The sequence below is a fragment of the Medicago truncatula genome, chromosome 3, assembly GCF_003473485.1.
Source record: "Medicago truncatula cultivar Jemalong A17 chromosome 3, MtrunA17r5.0-ANR, whole genome shotgun sequence".
Classification (NCBI taxonomy): Eukaryota; Viridiplantae; Streptophyta; class Magnoliopsida; order Fabales; family Fabaceae; genus Medicago; species Medicago truncatula.
In genome coordinates, this window is record NC_053044.1 from 38211322 (window position 1) to 38227656 (window position 16335).

General features: G+C 31.6%; 1 protein-coding gene and 5 non-coding genes across 12 annotated transcripts; all 6 read right to left on the reverse strand.

Moving 5' to 3' along the window:
• Positions 1 to 5799: 5799 nt before the first annotated feature.
• LOC11438487 (10 kDa chaperonin, mitochondrial) lies at positions 5800 to 7818 on the reverse strand. Of its 7 annotated transcripts, XR_005645200.1 has the most exons (4): positions 7665 to 7779; positions 6565 to 6662; positions 6096 to 6470; positions 5800 to 5965 (listed from the first exon to the last, which is right to left on the reverse strand). XR_005645200.1 is itself a non-coding variant. In XM_039831483.1 (3 exons), exon 3 carries the CDS (start codon positions 6447 to 6449, stop codon positions 6180 to 6182), a length of 270 nt encoding a protein of 89 aa, XP_039687417.1. In that variant the 5' UTR covers positions 6450 to 6470; positions 6602 to 6662; positions 7702 to 7800; the 3' UTR covers positions 5800 to 6179. The 7 variants fall into 7 exon arrangements, 6 of the variants coding, with proteins under 6 accessions (XP_039687417.1, XP_039687416.1, XP_024635600.1 ...); XM_039831483.1 differs by having other exon boundaries at positions 5800 to 6470; positions 6602 to 6662; positions 7702 to 7800; XM_039831482.1 differs by having other exon boundaries at positions 5800 to 6470; positions 7702 to 7798.
• LOC112420557 (small nucleolar RNA snoR77Y) lies at positions 6569 to 6660 on the reverse strand. The gene has a single exon (XR_003010737.1). It is a non-coding gene; the product is annotated as a small nucleolar RNA snoR77Y (small nucleolar RNA).
• On the reverse strand, positions 6719 to 6882 carry LOC112420563 (small nucleolar RNA snoR2/U65). The gene has a single exon (XR_003010744.1). It is a non-coding gene; the product is annotated as a small nucleolar RNA snoR2/U65 (small nucleolar RNA).
• LOC112420559 (small nucleolar RNA snoR77Y) lies at positions 7036 to 7126 on the reverse strand. The gene has a single exon (XR_003010739.1). It is a non-coding gene; the product is annotated as a small nucleolar RNA snoR77Y (small nucleolar RNA).
• Positions 7184 to 7343, reverse strand: LOC112420565 (small nucleolar RNA snoR2/U65). The gene has a single exon (XR_003010746.1). It is a non-coding gene; the product is annotated as a small nucleolar RNA snoR2/U65 (small nucleolar RNA).
• On the reverse strand, positions 7390 to 7561 carry LOC112420551 (small nucleolar RNA Z112). The gene has a single exon (XR_003010731.1). It is a non-coding gene; the product is annotated as a small nucleolar RNA Z112 (small nucleolar RNA).
• Positions 7819 to 16335: the final 8517 nt, after the last annotated feature.

Consider the following 16335-nt stretch of genomic DNA (forward strand, 5'->3'; position numbering starts at 1 on the left):
CTTTCCTCTTACTTTCTATTATACTTTCTCTTGTATCAAACAATCATAACAATCATCTTACTTTCTACTTTCTTTCTTTCCTTGCATAATCTTTCCTTTCTCTTTCTTTCCTTTCACTTTCATTCATTAACCAAACACAGCATGAGAGATGAACTCACTTGAAAGAAAATAAAAATAATAAAATGGTTAAATGCGTGTATTTTTTTTTAATTTTTATTTTTTAAGTTCGGTGGTAAATATGTGTCATTTAATTCTTCCGTTTTTTTACATTGTAAAAAAATAGTTTATGTCCCCACAAATGTAGTTCAGTTGGCACCTATAACTTAAAAAAAAAAAAAAAAATTATGTCTCATAAATATTTTCGAACTCCAAATTCTCCGTTTTTTTACACATAATACGCATTAGTTTACAAATGTGTTTTATAGGTTAATCGTTGACCCGTGTTTTTTTATGTATTAACGACAAATATTTTTTCTATATTTTTTCTTAAATTCATTAGTGGCAAATATTTCCCTTAAAAAATTGATAACAAATGTTTATCTCATGTTTTTTATGTATTGCTAACAAATATTTGTCTCGTGTTTTCTAAAAAAATAAATTGTTTTGGGTTTATTTATATAATTATCAATGACAAATATTTGTCATGTATTTTTTACACGAAAATTGCTATATGTTACGAAGGATAATGGCAGACGGTTAGCTGTGAGCATGGGACTGGAAGATTTGATTTGCTATTCAGGCTCTCAACTGCCCGTCAAGCTTATCACAGGTGATGTTTCTAAGTATCATGCCTATGCGGTGTTCATTCAAAACATCAAAGATATCACAGCTTCCTGCAATTTCACTATCCAACACACACTCAGAGAAGGTAACCAATGTGCTGATTTTTTTACCAAGCTAAAAGCTTCTTCAGACACCAGATTCTTGGTCCATTCGTTCGCTCCCCAGGATCTCCAAGACATGCTGAGAAATGATGTCATGGGAGTTTTATTCCGTAGAGCTTGAGTTTTAGCTTTTCCCTCTGTTTCTTTTTCTTGTTTGACTGTTAGCTTTTTAACCAAAAAAAAAAAAAAAAGGATAATGGCAGACGAATGCTAAGAACAACAAAGCACGCCACTTTAAAGAAACCCAAATTTATAATTTTATCCTTTAACATAAATCATGTCTATGTAATTTTCAAAATCCACGGTTCACATTGATAAGAATTGTTGTTTACACATTTGATAAGGCTGAGAAACACGAGTAAAATACGATTTTGTCCCGGCTGCAGTTAACTGTCGAAGAACTTAAAACCTGAAATTAAATAAGGAAATACACTAAGTTTTTCCTTAATTAAATTTAATTCTTTAATAAGGAAATATTTGTAATTATTTGTAATTAATTTCATTGATGTCTATAATTATTCAAGGTAATAAAAAATATTCTTTTTTTTTAAGGTAATAAAAAAATATTCTTAATCTTAACCAATATATATTCTTAATATTTATTCTTTTTTTTTCCTTAATATTTATTCCTAATATTTATTCTTAATAGTGCTAAGATTTGACTCATAAAATTAAATGCAAATTACATTCAATTTTCTTAATATTTATTCTTAATAGTGCTAAGTTTTATAAGAAGATGTAAAAACAATTTTCATTGGCTATTGGTTATGCAAAAAATGAAAAGGAGAGAAAATTGAATGTAATTTACATTTAATTTTATGAGTCAAATCTTAGCACTATTAAGAATAAATATTAAAAAAAAAAAAGAATAAATATTAAGAATATATATTGGTTAAGATTAAGAATATTTTCTTATTAAACATTTTTCTTTTTATATTAATTAATGACAAAATTTTGTTCTGTATTTCATTTTTATGTACATAACATTGCTGAGTGAAGCTTGGTTGCTTGTGTGAAAAGGGAATGTTGTTTTAATATATGTCTCGTGTTTTTTTATATTTAGGGTTTTGTTAACGAATGTCTTCGGAGCATTGGTTAAGAAACTAAAAGTGAAAAGAAAAGACATGATTTGCATTAAAAAGAGTAATAGTTCAACTTTTAAAAAATAGAATACACAATTTCAACAAAAAAAAAATTCTTTTTTAAATTTCTTAACCAGTGCTCCGAAGTCACCGGTTAACATTTCCCTTATATTTATACTATATATAGAAGGGTTGAGTTGATTAACACCAACTTGTGACCCATGTGGGGCAACAAGATGATTGAACATGGCTATGTCTCAACGGGTAAATGACAAATAAAATGGGCATTTGACAAATAATGCAAGGGTGAAGGTATAACCGTAGGGTATCCAGTAAAACTTCTCGTATTTAAACACGGCTTTTTAGCCAGACTCGATGAAACCCGCAACCCGTTTGATTGGTATGGGCTAAACAGGTTGGGTATCCCATCTTCAGAGCTTTAAACACACAAATCCACATACAAATACACTATGCTATACTCTCTAATCCGTTTGCGCTTGATGTAGGCAGACTGGCTGCGCGTATTGAAGATGAAGTGGCGCGAAAGAAAGGTTTAATAAGAAGAGTGTAGATTTGAGATCTAGTGTCTGATTGACTTGAAATATACCTTTTCGGAAAGGAATTTACCCACGAGTAGAACTCATGCATTTGCCACGATGTAGAGGTGAGTTTATCCATTTGAAGTCATCTTAAAGCCCAAAACCGAAATTTTATTATTTTAGAACAACTTTATTATTTATGTATTGTTTTCAGTTTGTTATTTTTGTTTGTTATTTCGCTAGTAATGTAAGAGGCAGTTTTTTTGTGCTTGGCGCTTCTTCACTTGAATAATCATTCCTGCTCATCTTACTCCACCTTCACTGCAATGGCTGCTCACGCAAAGGACGAAGCGCACCTAAACGCAACAATCCCGAAACACATCCGTTTATTTGAGGCTATTCATTTAGAGCTACAGACTCGTCAGCTATCTCTGTCGCATGATCCAATAAAGGTAACACCTTTGCATGTTGCTCGTTCTTTTTTTGTTTCCTGAGAATTTGGATTATAATGATAATGATAATATGGTGTTTGTTTTATGTAGTCTCCTGGGACGAAGCATGGATGCAAGCTTTGCATTGGACCCTGCACTACCACAGAAAACGTATGTGCCTTGTTTGTTGTATTTTGTTGATTCATGCAGTTTTCACTGTTTTGTGTATCAGAGGATTTTCTAATCAGTTATTTATGATGTTGTTTTGTTGTTTAGGGATTCTATTATGATGCCATTTATTGTAACTTGGGTTTGAAGGATTATCAATTTAAAATAATTGAGTCTGGGGCATTCAAGGTTGTTGTGGTATTATTCCTCATTCTTATTTGATTTATATGATAATTAATTTCATTTATATTGAATGTTTGATGTCCGTCTACCAACAATGTGTTTGGAATTTTGAAAAATTGGACTTGATTTGGCAATCAAATCATGTGTCAGCCTGTTAGGAATGTTTAAGAACTGGAAATGATTTTATTTTTAGGTGTAAAAATCTTCTAAATTGAGGTTGTCAACTTGCATGTAATGTGATATTCACCCTTGAACTTTAGCGTTTAATTTTATTTTAATTTATTAAAAAGAAACCCAACGAATTCCATATATAGGCTCATCAATATCTCATTTTTACAAAGGGCTCCAAATGAAGAACTAGATTTCTAAAGCAAATCAAACCATTTTTTCTTTTGAAGATTCTAAACACAATGCAAGATGTTTTGACATCCCTCCTTAATCTAAAAATTATTCTTCTGTTGTTATAATTTGTTTTTTCAGTGCCAAACTTGTGTGTTCAAAATCATGAACTCTTCTTTAATTTGTTCAAAATAAATAAATAAATTATGAACTCGGATTTCTTGGGTGTTTTTGTTCATTCATACTATAAATAAACATTTTTATGTTTGTAATTAAACATGATGGATGATAACGAGTATGTTTGCAGGAAAAACAACCCATTGAAGTGACACGCGATCAGGCACTTGAGATATTTTCTGATGATAAGTTTAAGGCAAGTGCATTCACACTCTTGTTTCTGACATTAGCGTTGTTATCTTTTGCACCAAATGATTATATTGTATGAACTATATGCCCCATTTTATTTCACCTATAATTTATGATATGACAATTTGCTGCCTTGGCTGTATGACAATGGTTATCAGGTTGAAATTATCAACAATTTGGCCCCTGACGAAACTATCACAGTGTACAGATGCGGTCCCCTAGTCGATTTGTATCGTGCATGTTTGGAGGTATGTGTTTGATATGTTTTATGATACCATTTTTAGTTGAGTTTTATTTATCTGAAAACTTGTAACAATGCGAACACTTTGGTTTTTGGTTTTGCATTTCCAGGCTTCTTCAGCATATTGGAGGGGGGGCAAAAATAGAAAAAGTTTACAGAGTGTTTATGGCATATCGTATCCTGATCAAAAGAGTTTAAAGGTGATTTCATTTCACATGTTATTTTTTAGTAAAAACCATTCAGCTATGCATAATCACAAACTGTGTTGTGATGAACTTGGTGTTTAGTTGAATTACCTCTAAAGAATAAGAAAATGTTGAATAGTTGATAACAATATCAGTGGTCTAGATCCTCTGCGCTGTGTTACTCTGCTATTTTTGAAATAATGCTTGGATTTTGCTGTTGCTACGTGTACTATGCTTATTGTAAATAGTGTCTGCTGTTTGTGGTATACTGAATGTTCAGCTGAAGTACCTTGTGGAATAAGTAAATGACTAATCCATAGTTATTGCATTTGTTGGCCTCCTAGCTCCTCTATGCTATGCTACTTTGCTTAGCTTATCATTGTATTTTTTATGTAGTGCGTGGATAGTGTTTCTATCTGTGCCTGTAGCAAAATAGTGATGGACCCTTGTTCAATAATGCATCTTTGTCATGGAAGCTGGTCTATAGTTTTAATCTTTTTTTCACGGTGATACCAACTTAAATGCACGTCCTTCATAAAGCTATAGTTTGTAGCGTTGCTAAAACCGCTGTAATGATAGTACATTAGGACGCGAGAATTTAAGAGACGTCTGACTTTCCAAACATACACTAACTTGCATATTGTTGTAGCTGTTTATATAAATTATTATAATTGTTTTCCTTCTCTGCTATTATGCTGAGATTAAGAGGCCTTCACCGTGTTCATTTTCTTGTGATGCTGTAACCACATTCCAATTTTTCATGGGTTATATTTTGGCTATATTTTTTATAACTATATAATGCCACATGGAATCATATTAAATATACAATAACGTTATCGATTTTCTAGGTATATTGGTGTAGACCAATTTAACCAGATACTGGATTTCTAGATATTCTAGCCAGTCTTTATACTGGCTAAATTTAAAAATCAATTGGGTAACTGGCCAAAATGTGAGTACTGCTTGTGGTTTGGGTAATTAAACCAGTCCAAGGTTTCTTTATTTGAAAATATAAAATACTATAAAATATCAAGCCCCAATTCTGCGTGCCGTTCTTAGCACAGGGCAGCAATCAATCACTGATACTTGCAATTATTTTACAATGTGCTTTTATAATGTACAAATATATTAAGAATTGTTGATAATGTGGTGCTCCATTATGTAAGAATTGTTAATAATGTGGTGCTCCATTATTCTTGAGGGTGAAATTGGACAACATCTTTATTGTATTTAATGAATCTTTGTGGTTAAGTTGTAGGATTGTGGCCATGTCATATGGTGTATTATGATTTTATCATTTGATTATGCTTCTATCTTATTCTCTCCTTATTTTAGGAATATTTGCATCAGCTTGAAGAGGCTAAAAAGTATGATCACAGGATTTTGGGACTGAAACAAGAGCTTGTTAGTCTTCATGAGTGGAGGTACAGTGAGGTTATTCTTGTCTGATTACAGAATTTAGTATGCTTTTCTTACTGCTAACTCTTGGTCTGTCCTGTTTATGTTAGCCCGGGAAGCTGGTTTTTTCTTCCACATGGTGCACTGATCTACAACAAACTAATGGACTTCATTAGAAATCAATACAGACACAGAGGCTATCAAGAGGTAAAGTTTTAGTGTATATGTTTCTTGATAGTACTAGAATCAATCTTTTCTCACGTGCTCAATACAACTTACTCAAAATTATCACCGAATCTCTTCAAAGTGGATCTGTTGAAGCAATCTAGTCGTGGTCTTTATCGGTCTGTATTTTGTACTTCTTTAAATATGCTGTTCCATATTAAATACTCTGTCATCAAGCTTAATTTGGGAGCCACCATATTCCGCCAAGACAACGTGGTCACCTTCCTTGACAGACAATGGAATCAAATTCCCAGATTTGTCTCGTGATCCAGGGCAAACAGCTACCACATTTCCAGAATTAAGCTGGGAAGTCTTCTCTGGGAGGAGAACACCGGCGGAGGTCTTGGAAGGAGGGACAATTTTTTCAGCAAGGATGCAATTGAAGGTTGGAATCAAACGCTTAGCCATTTGCTTCTCTTCCTGATGGAGCTGTAAGCGTTCAAGGAATTAATCAACGACGTGTTGATAGACTAAACTGATATGGTTTTTAAAAAGTGAGTGAAAAAAAAAAAAACAAAGATACCAATGCAAAGCCTCAGTACCACAGCCAAGAAATTTACATCAAAGAATAAATCTATTCAGACGGTAATTCCAGTTCAAGTTTCATCGTCATCGGCTTCACTAAAACAAAAATCAACAAAATTGAAGAAAAAAAAAATTAATATTATAATATATAGAAATGTAATCGCACAAATCGGCTCTGCAGGATCATTATATATAAGATCAGCAGATTCCTATCAGAATGCGAAACAAATGATTAACACTCTTGATTTTGGTCCAATCATAGCATCTTTGATCAGAGCTCAAATATATGTAGCTATCAAAGACGTGGCATCAGACCCAATAACAAAAATTAATGTATAAGAAAAAACCCTCGAGAGACTGAATGATCTCGACCAACAACAACAAATGGTGGCATCGACAGATGAGATTGTTCTTTGGATCAGTATTTCTTTCAAAGAAAACAAGTGAAAATGAAAATGAATTAAAAATACAGAAGCCTCAGTACCACAGCCAAGAAATTTACATCAAAGAATAAATCTATTCAGACGGTAATTCCAGATATGTTTTATCATCATAGGCTTCACAAAAACAACACAATCAATGACCGCAAAAACAAAACAAATTTATAAAATAATAGAAAATGTAATCGCACAAATCGGCTCTGCAAAATCATCGTATATAAGATCAACAGATTCCTATCAAAATGCGAAACAATTGACAAGCACTCTTGATTTTGGTCCAATCATAGCATCTTTGGTCAGAGCTCATGTTTAGCTACCATAGACGTGGCATCGGACCAAATTACAACAATAAATTAAGAAAAAGAAATGATGAAGTTATAAAAAACCCTCAGGGGACCCGTTTCAAATCTCACACACAGCTCCGCAGAGAAATGATCTCAGACCAATATCAACAAATGATATCGGCTGATCAGATCATTCTCTGAAACGGAGCTGCTTTTTAGTGTGTCATACGGCACTTCCTATCAATTATTGGGAGATCCTCATCACTGGGTACTATACATAAACTAATTCAACAGTTTAAATGCACTAAACACAAGCAATCATAATTCATTCATAACCCTAAAATTTATAACCTAATACCCTAGCAAAACCTTACAGCTGAACATGTGAGGAATTGAACTAAAAGAACTCACAACTCAAGCACAGGAGACACCGCTCCGCCGCTGTGCAGCTGCAGACACGATGATTTTGCAGTTATATGGTGTTTACTGATTGTGGGCTAGGGCATCACATTTGTTTTGGGCCAAAAAGTGCTCTTTATACTTTATACGCTCTAGCTTTGAAAACGTCCCCCCCCCCCCCCCCCCCCAAATTGTTTTTAACTAAAAAATGTAGTACTATTTATTTAATAAAAAAATCAACATCTTGAATATCACATTTCTATATCATTAAATCCATAGTTATTTCTTAGTTCACCAATGCATTGTTATACAGTTCACCATGTTAACTTTCACCTATGAGTTTTTGTAATCTTGTTTAGTTTTTCACATTAATGACCATAAAAATAGCTCATCAATTCTATAAATAAAAAAATAAGAATTGCTCCAATCACTTTAAAAATTGAGTTTTAGGATTTGTTTGTGAGTTTGGAGGAGAGAAGAATGGAAGGCTTTGGGGTTGGAAAATACAAGGGAAAATGGAGAAATTTTTCACATTTTTTAAAGAGTAAATTTTAAGAGAATGATAAATTAATATTTATGATTACTATATTTTTAATTTTACAAATAATATAATAACATATATTAAATTTTAAGAATTCATATAAACCCTCAAAACCTGCTCCAATACAGTTTTTGAATTCTCGCAGATGAGGAGAGTTTTATACTGTGAAGAAAAATTAACCACCAAAAACACTCCTCTTCAATTTTCCTGTACTTCTTCCACTTGCTCATTTTTTTTTTCAAAAATTCTCCCCTCCCTTCACCTCCAAACTCGCAAACAAAGTGTTAAGGAATTTCTATAAAACTCAAGGGTTGTGCTTGTTTCATGGTTTCAAAAAAAATCCCGATTTAAGTTTTCCTTGCAATCTTATTTTCGTGAATATTATTTCACAAATGTGCTTGCCAAAATTCATAAACATTGATCTTTTTAGTTTGACTGTTTAACTTGAAAGTTATTTGAGGTATCGACTAATAGCTCTCAACAACGAATCTCGTTCGTCAAAAAATTATGTTGTGATTTTCTTAACTATTCTAAAGAGTGTTTGGTATGGTATTTTTTTTTTGGGGGGGGGGGGGGGGGGGTTTGAGCTACTAAACCAAGAAATGCACAAGATGAAAGATAAAGATAGAAGTGTGAAGGGATAAAAGCGTTTAAAATAGTTTGTTTGATGTTTGTTTGTTGAAAATTCTTACAAGTTCAGTATTTATGGGCAAACACTGGTCCTGCTTTCTCAAACGGCATGGCTTACGAAAATTAGCCTTGCACGGTCATTTATTCAAGTAATATGTGAATCCTCCCATTTATGGAGTGTGCGGCGCCCTAGAATAGGCTTGATTCTTCTATTATGTGGCATTGTCTGTTGTTCCTATCCGCACGTAACTTGTTCTTAGGATTCTACGGTTAGCGACACTATGAACATTAAATATGGATAAGTTATCCAAAAAAATAAATTTGAATAAGGATAAGTTATGATTTTACTCTCATGTGTTCGGCTTTTTCGCTCGCCTAACTTGTAATCAGCACCAGAAAATTCTATTGAACCTAAATTTTATACAAATAGTAATTACCGAGCTCGAATAATGTCATCATTTGCACCGTAAAACAAAAATAGTCGTTAGAAATCCTATATCAGCTTGCGAATGGGCAAAACTTGTTAACTCAGGCCGATTTGAATACTCCAACAATAACCATGGTCTCTTCGGCTAATTTAGCAATATCTCCCGATCATTAGATAAATTATTTCTTTAAATTATATTAGTTAAGTAATTTATTCATCACTCTGCCTTCTTTCTCCTCTTATGAACGAAAATTATTTTGGGGCTCTCTAAGATAATGTTAATCTTTATCCATGTACAAGTAAAGTGACTTCTAAGGTGTTCCTTTTTTGAACTTCCTTTCGTTTGTGAATGGTTTACTGCCCGAAAGAAATTGAGAGTTCATAACAAACCCTCATTCTACCCATGACTATTTGGTTTGACTTCGTAAGGTAAAAGCAACCAAGGATCGAGAGTGGAAAAAATGTGGTATCTACGAGATGACAATTTCCAACAAAATATTTTTATCTTTAGTTTCTTAACTTATTCCTTAAGAATCAAATCTTTGGACTTTCTCGATAAACTTAAACTAACTAAACATTGTGTGTTTCTTGCTAATAGGTTTAAGAGGATCTATTGTATTGAGATTTTAAAAGAATGTGTGATTGTTGACTTTTTGGGGTTTTAAAAGACTTTATTCCAAGGATTTTTCACAATTAAAATTTTTAAATCAGGATTTTTATATTTTTTGTAAGTAAACTTCGACGATTTCAAAGAATTTATGAGATTGAAAGGATTAAAATTTAATATTTCAAAAGTGAGGGAAATTTTTTATCAAATCATAATATGGTTAATAACAAAACAACAGAACACTTGTGAATCTGGAATATTGGTAGGGAAATACAATTAACCTGCTCAAAAACATGTTTTCTTGACTGGAATTCTAACAACAAGAAAGAATAGCAATAATATAATATGGATGTCTCAAAAAGTAGGTATTGACCCTACTAATACTAATTGTATTCAATTCATTTCCCTAATTTATGGTTACAATTTGGTCCCTATGATATTCATCCCAAACTTTTTAATAAGTTATGGAACCAAATTGATTGATTTAAACGAATAAATTATTCAATTTAAGTTTGAGAATCAGAAACTAAATAACTTGCAGTAAAATACTTAGGTGTGGAGTAATCAAAAACTAAAGACTGTAAAAAAAAATTGTAAAAAAAAATTACAGCACATAGTCAATTTAAGAAAACCTATAATATGTACCTAGTTCACAATTAGTTAAACACAACAACAACATGGCTAAAAGGGGCCCTCGAAAATTTAATTCCCGGATGGGGAAAAAGAGCATCACGAGTTGTTGATATTTAGCCCTGTTGATTGACAATCTAAATATGATCACCACATAAGTTGAGTGTAGGTCATAGATACGCCAATGAAAAATTAAAAAGTGTAAACTTACAAACCATTGTATACATTCAACAAATTCAATATTCTATTATATTCAAGACAAAATTTATTCTTGTATTGTGATATGGCTTGGTTGTTTTGGCGCTTGGTGTTTGATTGGTTGGGTGTTAATTATTACTCCGTAAAATTTATATATGCATTTTGCTTGTTGGAGCGATGAGGACTCGAGGCGGTTAAAGAGTGCATTTTGGTTGATTTGGCATTTCCGCTTTATGGATGATTTGGAGGGGAAGAAATGCAAGGATTTTTAAGAATCAATTCAAGCATATTGCCGAATTGGTGGATGAGGTTAAGGCCTTGTCTTGGTGTTGGGCGTTAAATAGGCTCCGTATTTCATCTTGCCTATACTACGAGTGGTGTTGGAAACCAAGGGAGTGCTTACTTAGGAGGCGTTGATTGGTGTTTTGTGGATCGGGGTTTTAATGGCAGCAACTGAGGTGTTTTTTGGGCTGTGATTTCCTGCTGTTTGGGATTGTTTTTGCTGGTTTAGTTGGGGTCTGCAGCTGTGTTGTCCGCCGTTTGACAGTCCCAGCGGTTGTTTGGGTTCCCTTTTGTTGTTTTGTCTTTGTCGGCAGCATTATGTGTATCAGCTTCCTGCCTTTGTCGCCTGTATTATGGTGTATTGGCTTTGGTTTTGGTTTCAGCTGTTGTTTATTTTCCCTTTGCCTTTGTCGCCTGCATTTTGGTGTATTGGCTAATTGTAATTCTTGCCTTTAGCACTTCTTGTGCTAGGATGTTAATGATTTCAAAACAAAAACAAAAAAACTTTTGCCTTAAGTGTACAAGTTAACACTATCCTAAAATAAAATAGGTTTTTCTAAAAGAAGATGCATCATACATCACGAGAGAAAAATGTATGGGGTTAAATTTTTAAATAAAACAAATTGAGATTAAATTTGTTTTTTTCATACTTTGAAAACATTTTTAACTTAAATCATATTTTATAATTATTTTCTTTGTTTCTAAAAAATATATTTTCTTTGTGTCAACACTAATAATATGTCATCACCATTGACCGCGAACGATCACTCCTCCAATCACCATCTATAGTCGTTGATGACCACTCATGTGTTTGGTACCACCTCCAACAACCATTGTTATTAAAATTAGGTACTACTAAATAAATAGTTGTATAATATTGTTCTGTAAATAACAATAAAAAATATTATTGTGGTTTTCAACATAAGTAGTGTGATTCACTAATATGACTAAAAATGAGTCGAGCGAATCAAATTTGACTTGATAAAAATTTACGAAGCAAAAATGATCTATGTTTTTCATATATTTATATGTAACTAGTGTATTTACCCGACGTTGTCTGGGTTAGACATATAATTAAGGATGACTAAAATTATGTTTGCATGGTATCCACAAATAAAAATCACTATGGACTGGACCGGTAGAGGACTAATATCTTAATGAGTAGTGATATTTGAACATCTATTTGAAACAACTTTTGAGACAATCTCTTTTTTCTCTTTTTTCTTGGTCAAAAACAATGGAGAGAGAAAAATGAAGAGAGAATAAAAATATAATGTGAGTATGTGAAAGAAAGTTGTCAAAAAGTTGTCACAAAGTGGTTGTACAAATATCATTTATCTATCTTAATGGGTACACTCAAATATAATAATATAAACCATATTTTACGTAGTCGTAAATTAATAGATGCGCTGACGGATGAAATTAACTTGATTTAGTAAATTAATAACACATATAGAATAAAATAAACGTAACAAAAAAAAGGATAAAATAAACATATTTTTGTTATTGGACTCACATTAATCCATACATGTTTCGAAATTAGTAAAATCATACAATTATCGTATTACTTAAATAAAAATTTCTCATCATGAAATAAAATATATCTGAATTTTATAATTAATGATTTTTGTTTGATCAGTAATTTGTTGTCAAAGTGAAAGTGTGTGGAAAAATATTTTTGTCTTATCCAAACAGAAGAAATAAGTTTAAGAGATGTCAGTTCAATGCTAAGAGCTTGACTTTGTAACTTTAAGATACATTGTCCAAATCTCACGTGCAACGGTTGTAAAATGATCATTGATGCCACACTTATTAATAATAAAATTCCACATGATTTAAATTATATTATAATAATGCAATTTTTTGTATAAAAAAAAATTATTTTACTCATTGATATTTCCAAATACCTTAATATTCATTGATACTCGTCTAACGGGATATTCACACGAATGTGAGAACGACATAAATATCATTTTTTTATCAAATAGAGACTTAACTATTATGCATACAAGTGGGCATCCATTATTATCCATGGTAATAGTATAGTAATTAGTAACAACATCAACAATAAAATAATTATAATTATTATAATAGCAAATATTATTAATAAAGTAACAATTCCATTGATTTTAAAAAAAAAATTAACACTTCCATTAAAAATAAATAATCTCAAAGTATATATATAGAGAGAGAGAGAAAAATATTGACACAATCCAAAGAATAATACACACCTTACAATAATTGATTGAAAATTGATAAAATATTTATTTGACGTTCAAAATAGCTACAATAATTTTTTGTGAATATATACATCTAAAAAGAACAAATGAAAAAAAAAAACATTGATAAAATTTAGTTTGTTATGTTGTTGCTTTACAAATGAAAATGTTCAACCTCATTTTTTTTCTTCTTGTATACCACAAAACGTAGTAAAATAAAATCAAAACATACTAAAGAAATAAACGAGTATCCGTCACTCTTTCTTCTCAATACAAAATTGAAATACCCATACCAAAAAATAAAAAATGATGAGATGAAAAAATAAACATTAAATATGAAAATTTATATTGAGAATGGAAATGGCCAACCAAAAAATGGAGTGATCAATAAAAGTTCAGCTTAAAAAAATGAGTTTTTGATAATCACTTATTCACATACAAAACAAAAGGAAAAATGATTTGTATACAATCTTTTCAATTCTCCATGTATGGCAAACACCACTTCTATTTTAAGTAATTTCAATATTGTTGCAGGAATCTTTTTTAACACAGTGTTAATTACATTCAGTGTGCAGTAGTGTTAAGATTCTCAACTTATTTGGAATTGATGTCCATGATTTTACATGTTTAACTTTTTGAATTAAAAAATAATTAAAATTGTAATCATTTTTAGTGTAATATATGGAGAATAGAACATACCTCCTTTAGTAAGTTTATATCAAAAGTTGGAATAAGTTTAATTAAGCCATATATTCTTTATTAAGTTCAATTGTGTTATATAATGGATAACAATTATTAGTGTCAGCTAATCAGGAATCTATATTGCAGCCCGTGTCGTATTATTTAAGTGTTGACATTCATAAAGTTAGATACATTTACCAAGTAGTTTTATTCAACTCAATGCATTAATGCACATCACATTTTTTTTTTGCGTGTCCCTACAAACAGATACATCCAGTACTGTAGCTAATTGTGGTAAGATGAAAAAACCTTTCATAGAAAGAGGTTCTGAGTTCAAAAGAGCAGGATGAAGAAGAAAGCTGCAGATCACGGTGTTTTAAAGGTATTATTTATATGCATAATTTCTGCAACAAATTTGGTATGTTAGATAGATGCATTTCCGAAGTATTAATCTGGTTCCATTGCATAACCCTTCAGAATGATCTATATTTCTTTGTAGCATAATTGGACTTCCCACTTTTAATTTGATTTAATGATTTGGAAGTCCAGATGTACGCAGGATGTTAATACATTAACAATGTTGTTATCATTGATTTATGATCTATCAATATGGTTAGCACTATAATAGATTCTTTCATCACCTACATATAAAGGAAGAGCATGAAAACTTATTTAGCAAATCATTTATAATGCATATTTTAAATATCTCATTCTGAATATACGATTTGTATCTAGCATTAGTCCGAGAACATAGTTTTGATTATAATTGTTTATATATTAAACAACATAAAAGAAAGTTTTGATTCAGGTATCCTTAGAGTTAACCTGATAGGTTGTGATCTAGCTATATATAAAGCTAGAACCGGATATCTAAATATATCAATATCTAACATTTACACTTCATTCTTTCAAAATTTTATATAAAAGGAGGTTATAACCATTGGAAGGTTATTAGAACCCCTATAAACAGTAGGCCACTTGATTTGTTTGACATTGTTGTAAAACTATATATGATGCGTACATGTTTGGATAATAATTCAAAAGATAATAAAAAACCATACTCATGGAAGACAAGTTTTATATGAAAGTCTTCATTTTTCATGTTTCTACATGTCTTTCTCTTATTAATGTTTTTATTTTGTCTAGAAAGGTTTGGACAATCCACATATTCTATCCGTCATTTGTTAAAGATGAATTTTAGTAGGTTATAAAAACCCTTATCACCATTTGAAAAATATTGAAGTTGATACACTATACTATAATTCAAGATATTCATTATACAGTAACCGATGATTTTACTTACTCTGGATCCTCTGCCACTTTCCTCCTTATCCTCATAGTCCCTTGACATTTTCCTCATCTTTCCCTGCTCCTGTCCAGTGCTTAGAAGGCACCTTCAAGCTGTAGAGTTTTACAAGTTAAATTAATTCATGTAAATATAGTGCAATTATCTGTGTGTAAATAATGAGTACTACCTCTGACATAACCTGGTTATGCATGGAGTCTTCAGCGGGTATCTAGAAGCTGGAAATAAGTTTTTATTCTCAATGCTTTTAAAAAATTTCTGAAAGGCATTATCTTGGGACTTATAATAAACCATAGTTTTTCTTCCGGTATTCCACTGATCCATAAAGTGTCCCAAATCTTTTCTAATCCCCATAAAAGTATAGCCTTCTGGATCTCAACATCTGTAGAATTTGGTCCTAATTTTGTAGGAAAGAATTTTACAACATTCTTCAAATTTTGAACTCTTCTTGATTCCTTAATATTTCAATAAGCTAAAATTTGGGGGATTTCATCCTCCTTCCGAATCACTTTTGCTAAATTGAAGATATATCTTAGCCCTTTCACTAATCCCTATTTTATTATTTTCTCTTAATTAGCCAAGAATTCTCTAATTAAACTCATCTTAATTGAGCTTTCTTGAATAACTTTTGGTATTTTAATATGATGTAATCTAATGTTTTCAATATCCCACACAAAACACACCTGGGGTGTGGAGGTGAAAGGTTTAACCAATTTTTTCATGAACCATCTTATGTATAAATATGTTTACAAATGAACTGGTAAATCAACACATCATGTAGAATACAATGCTTCAACTGCTGCTCTTTGTAGAGCACCATTACATCTCTCTAGATAACCGGAAATTCTTGGATTACATGACTCCCTCTCAACGACTCCTGGTTGTTCTGTCAGCCCAATTAATTGATTCAATACATTAAATATGGTAATATATTGCTATATTTTGCTCAACTTTATACATACCTAAACGAATGCGATGAACAACGATACCGGTTGTATCCACTCTTGCAGTGAGATTTTTCTGCACAAATTTTATCAAAAGTAAAACATTAGTCTAAATTTATTTATGTAGAAGGGATGCGATTCATTTTAAGAAAAATACTAACAACAATCAATTTTGCAATCT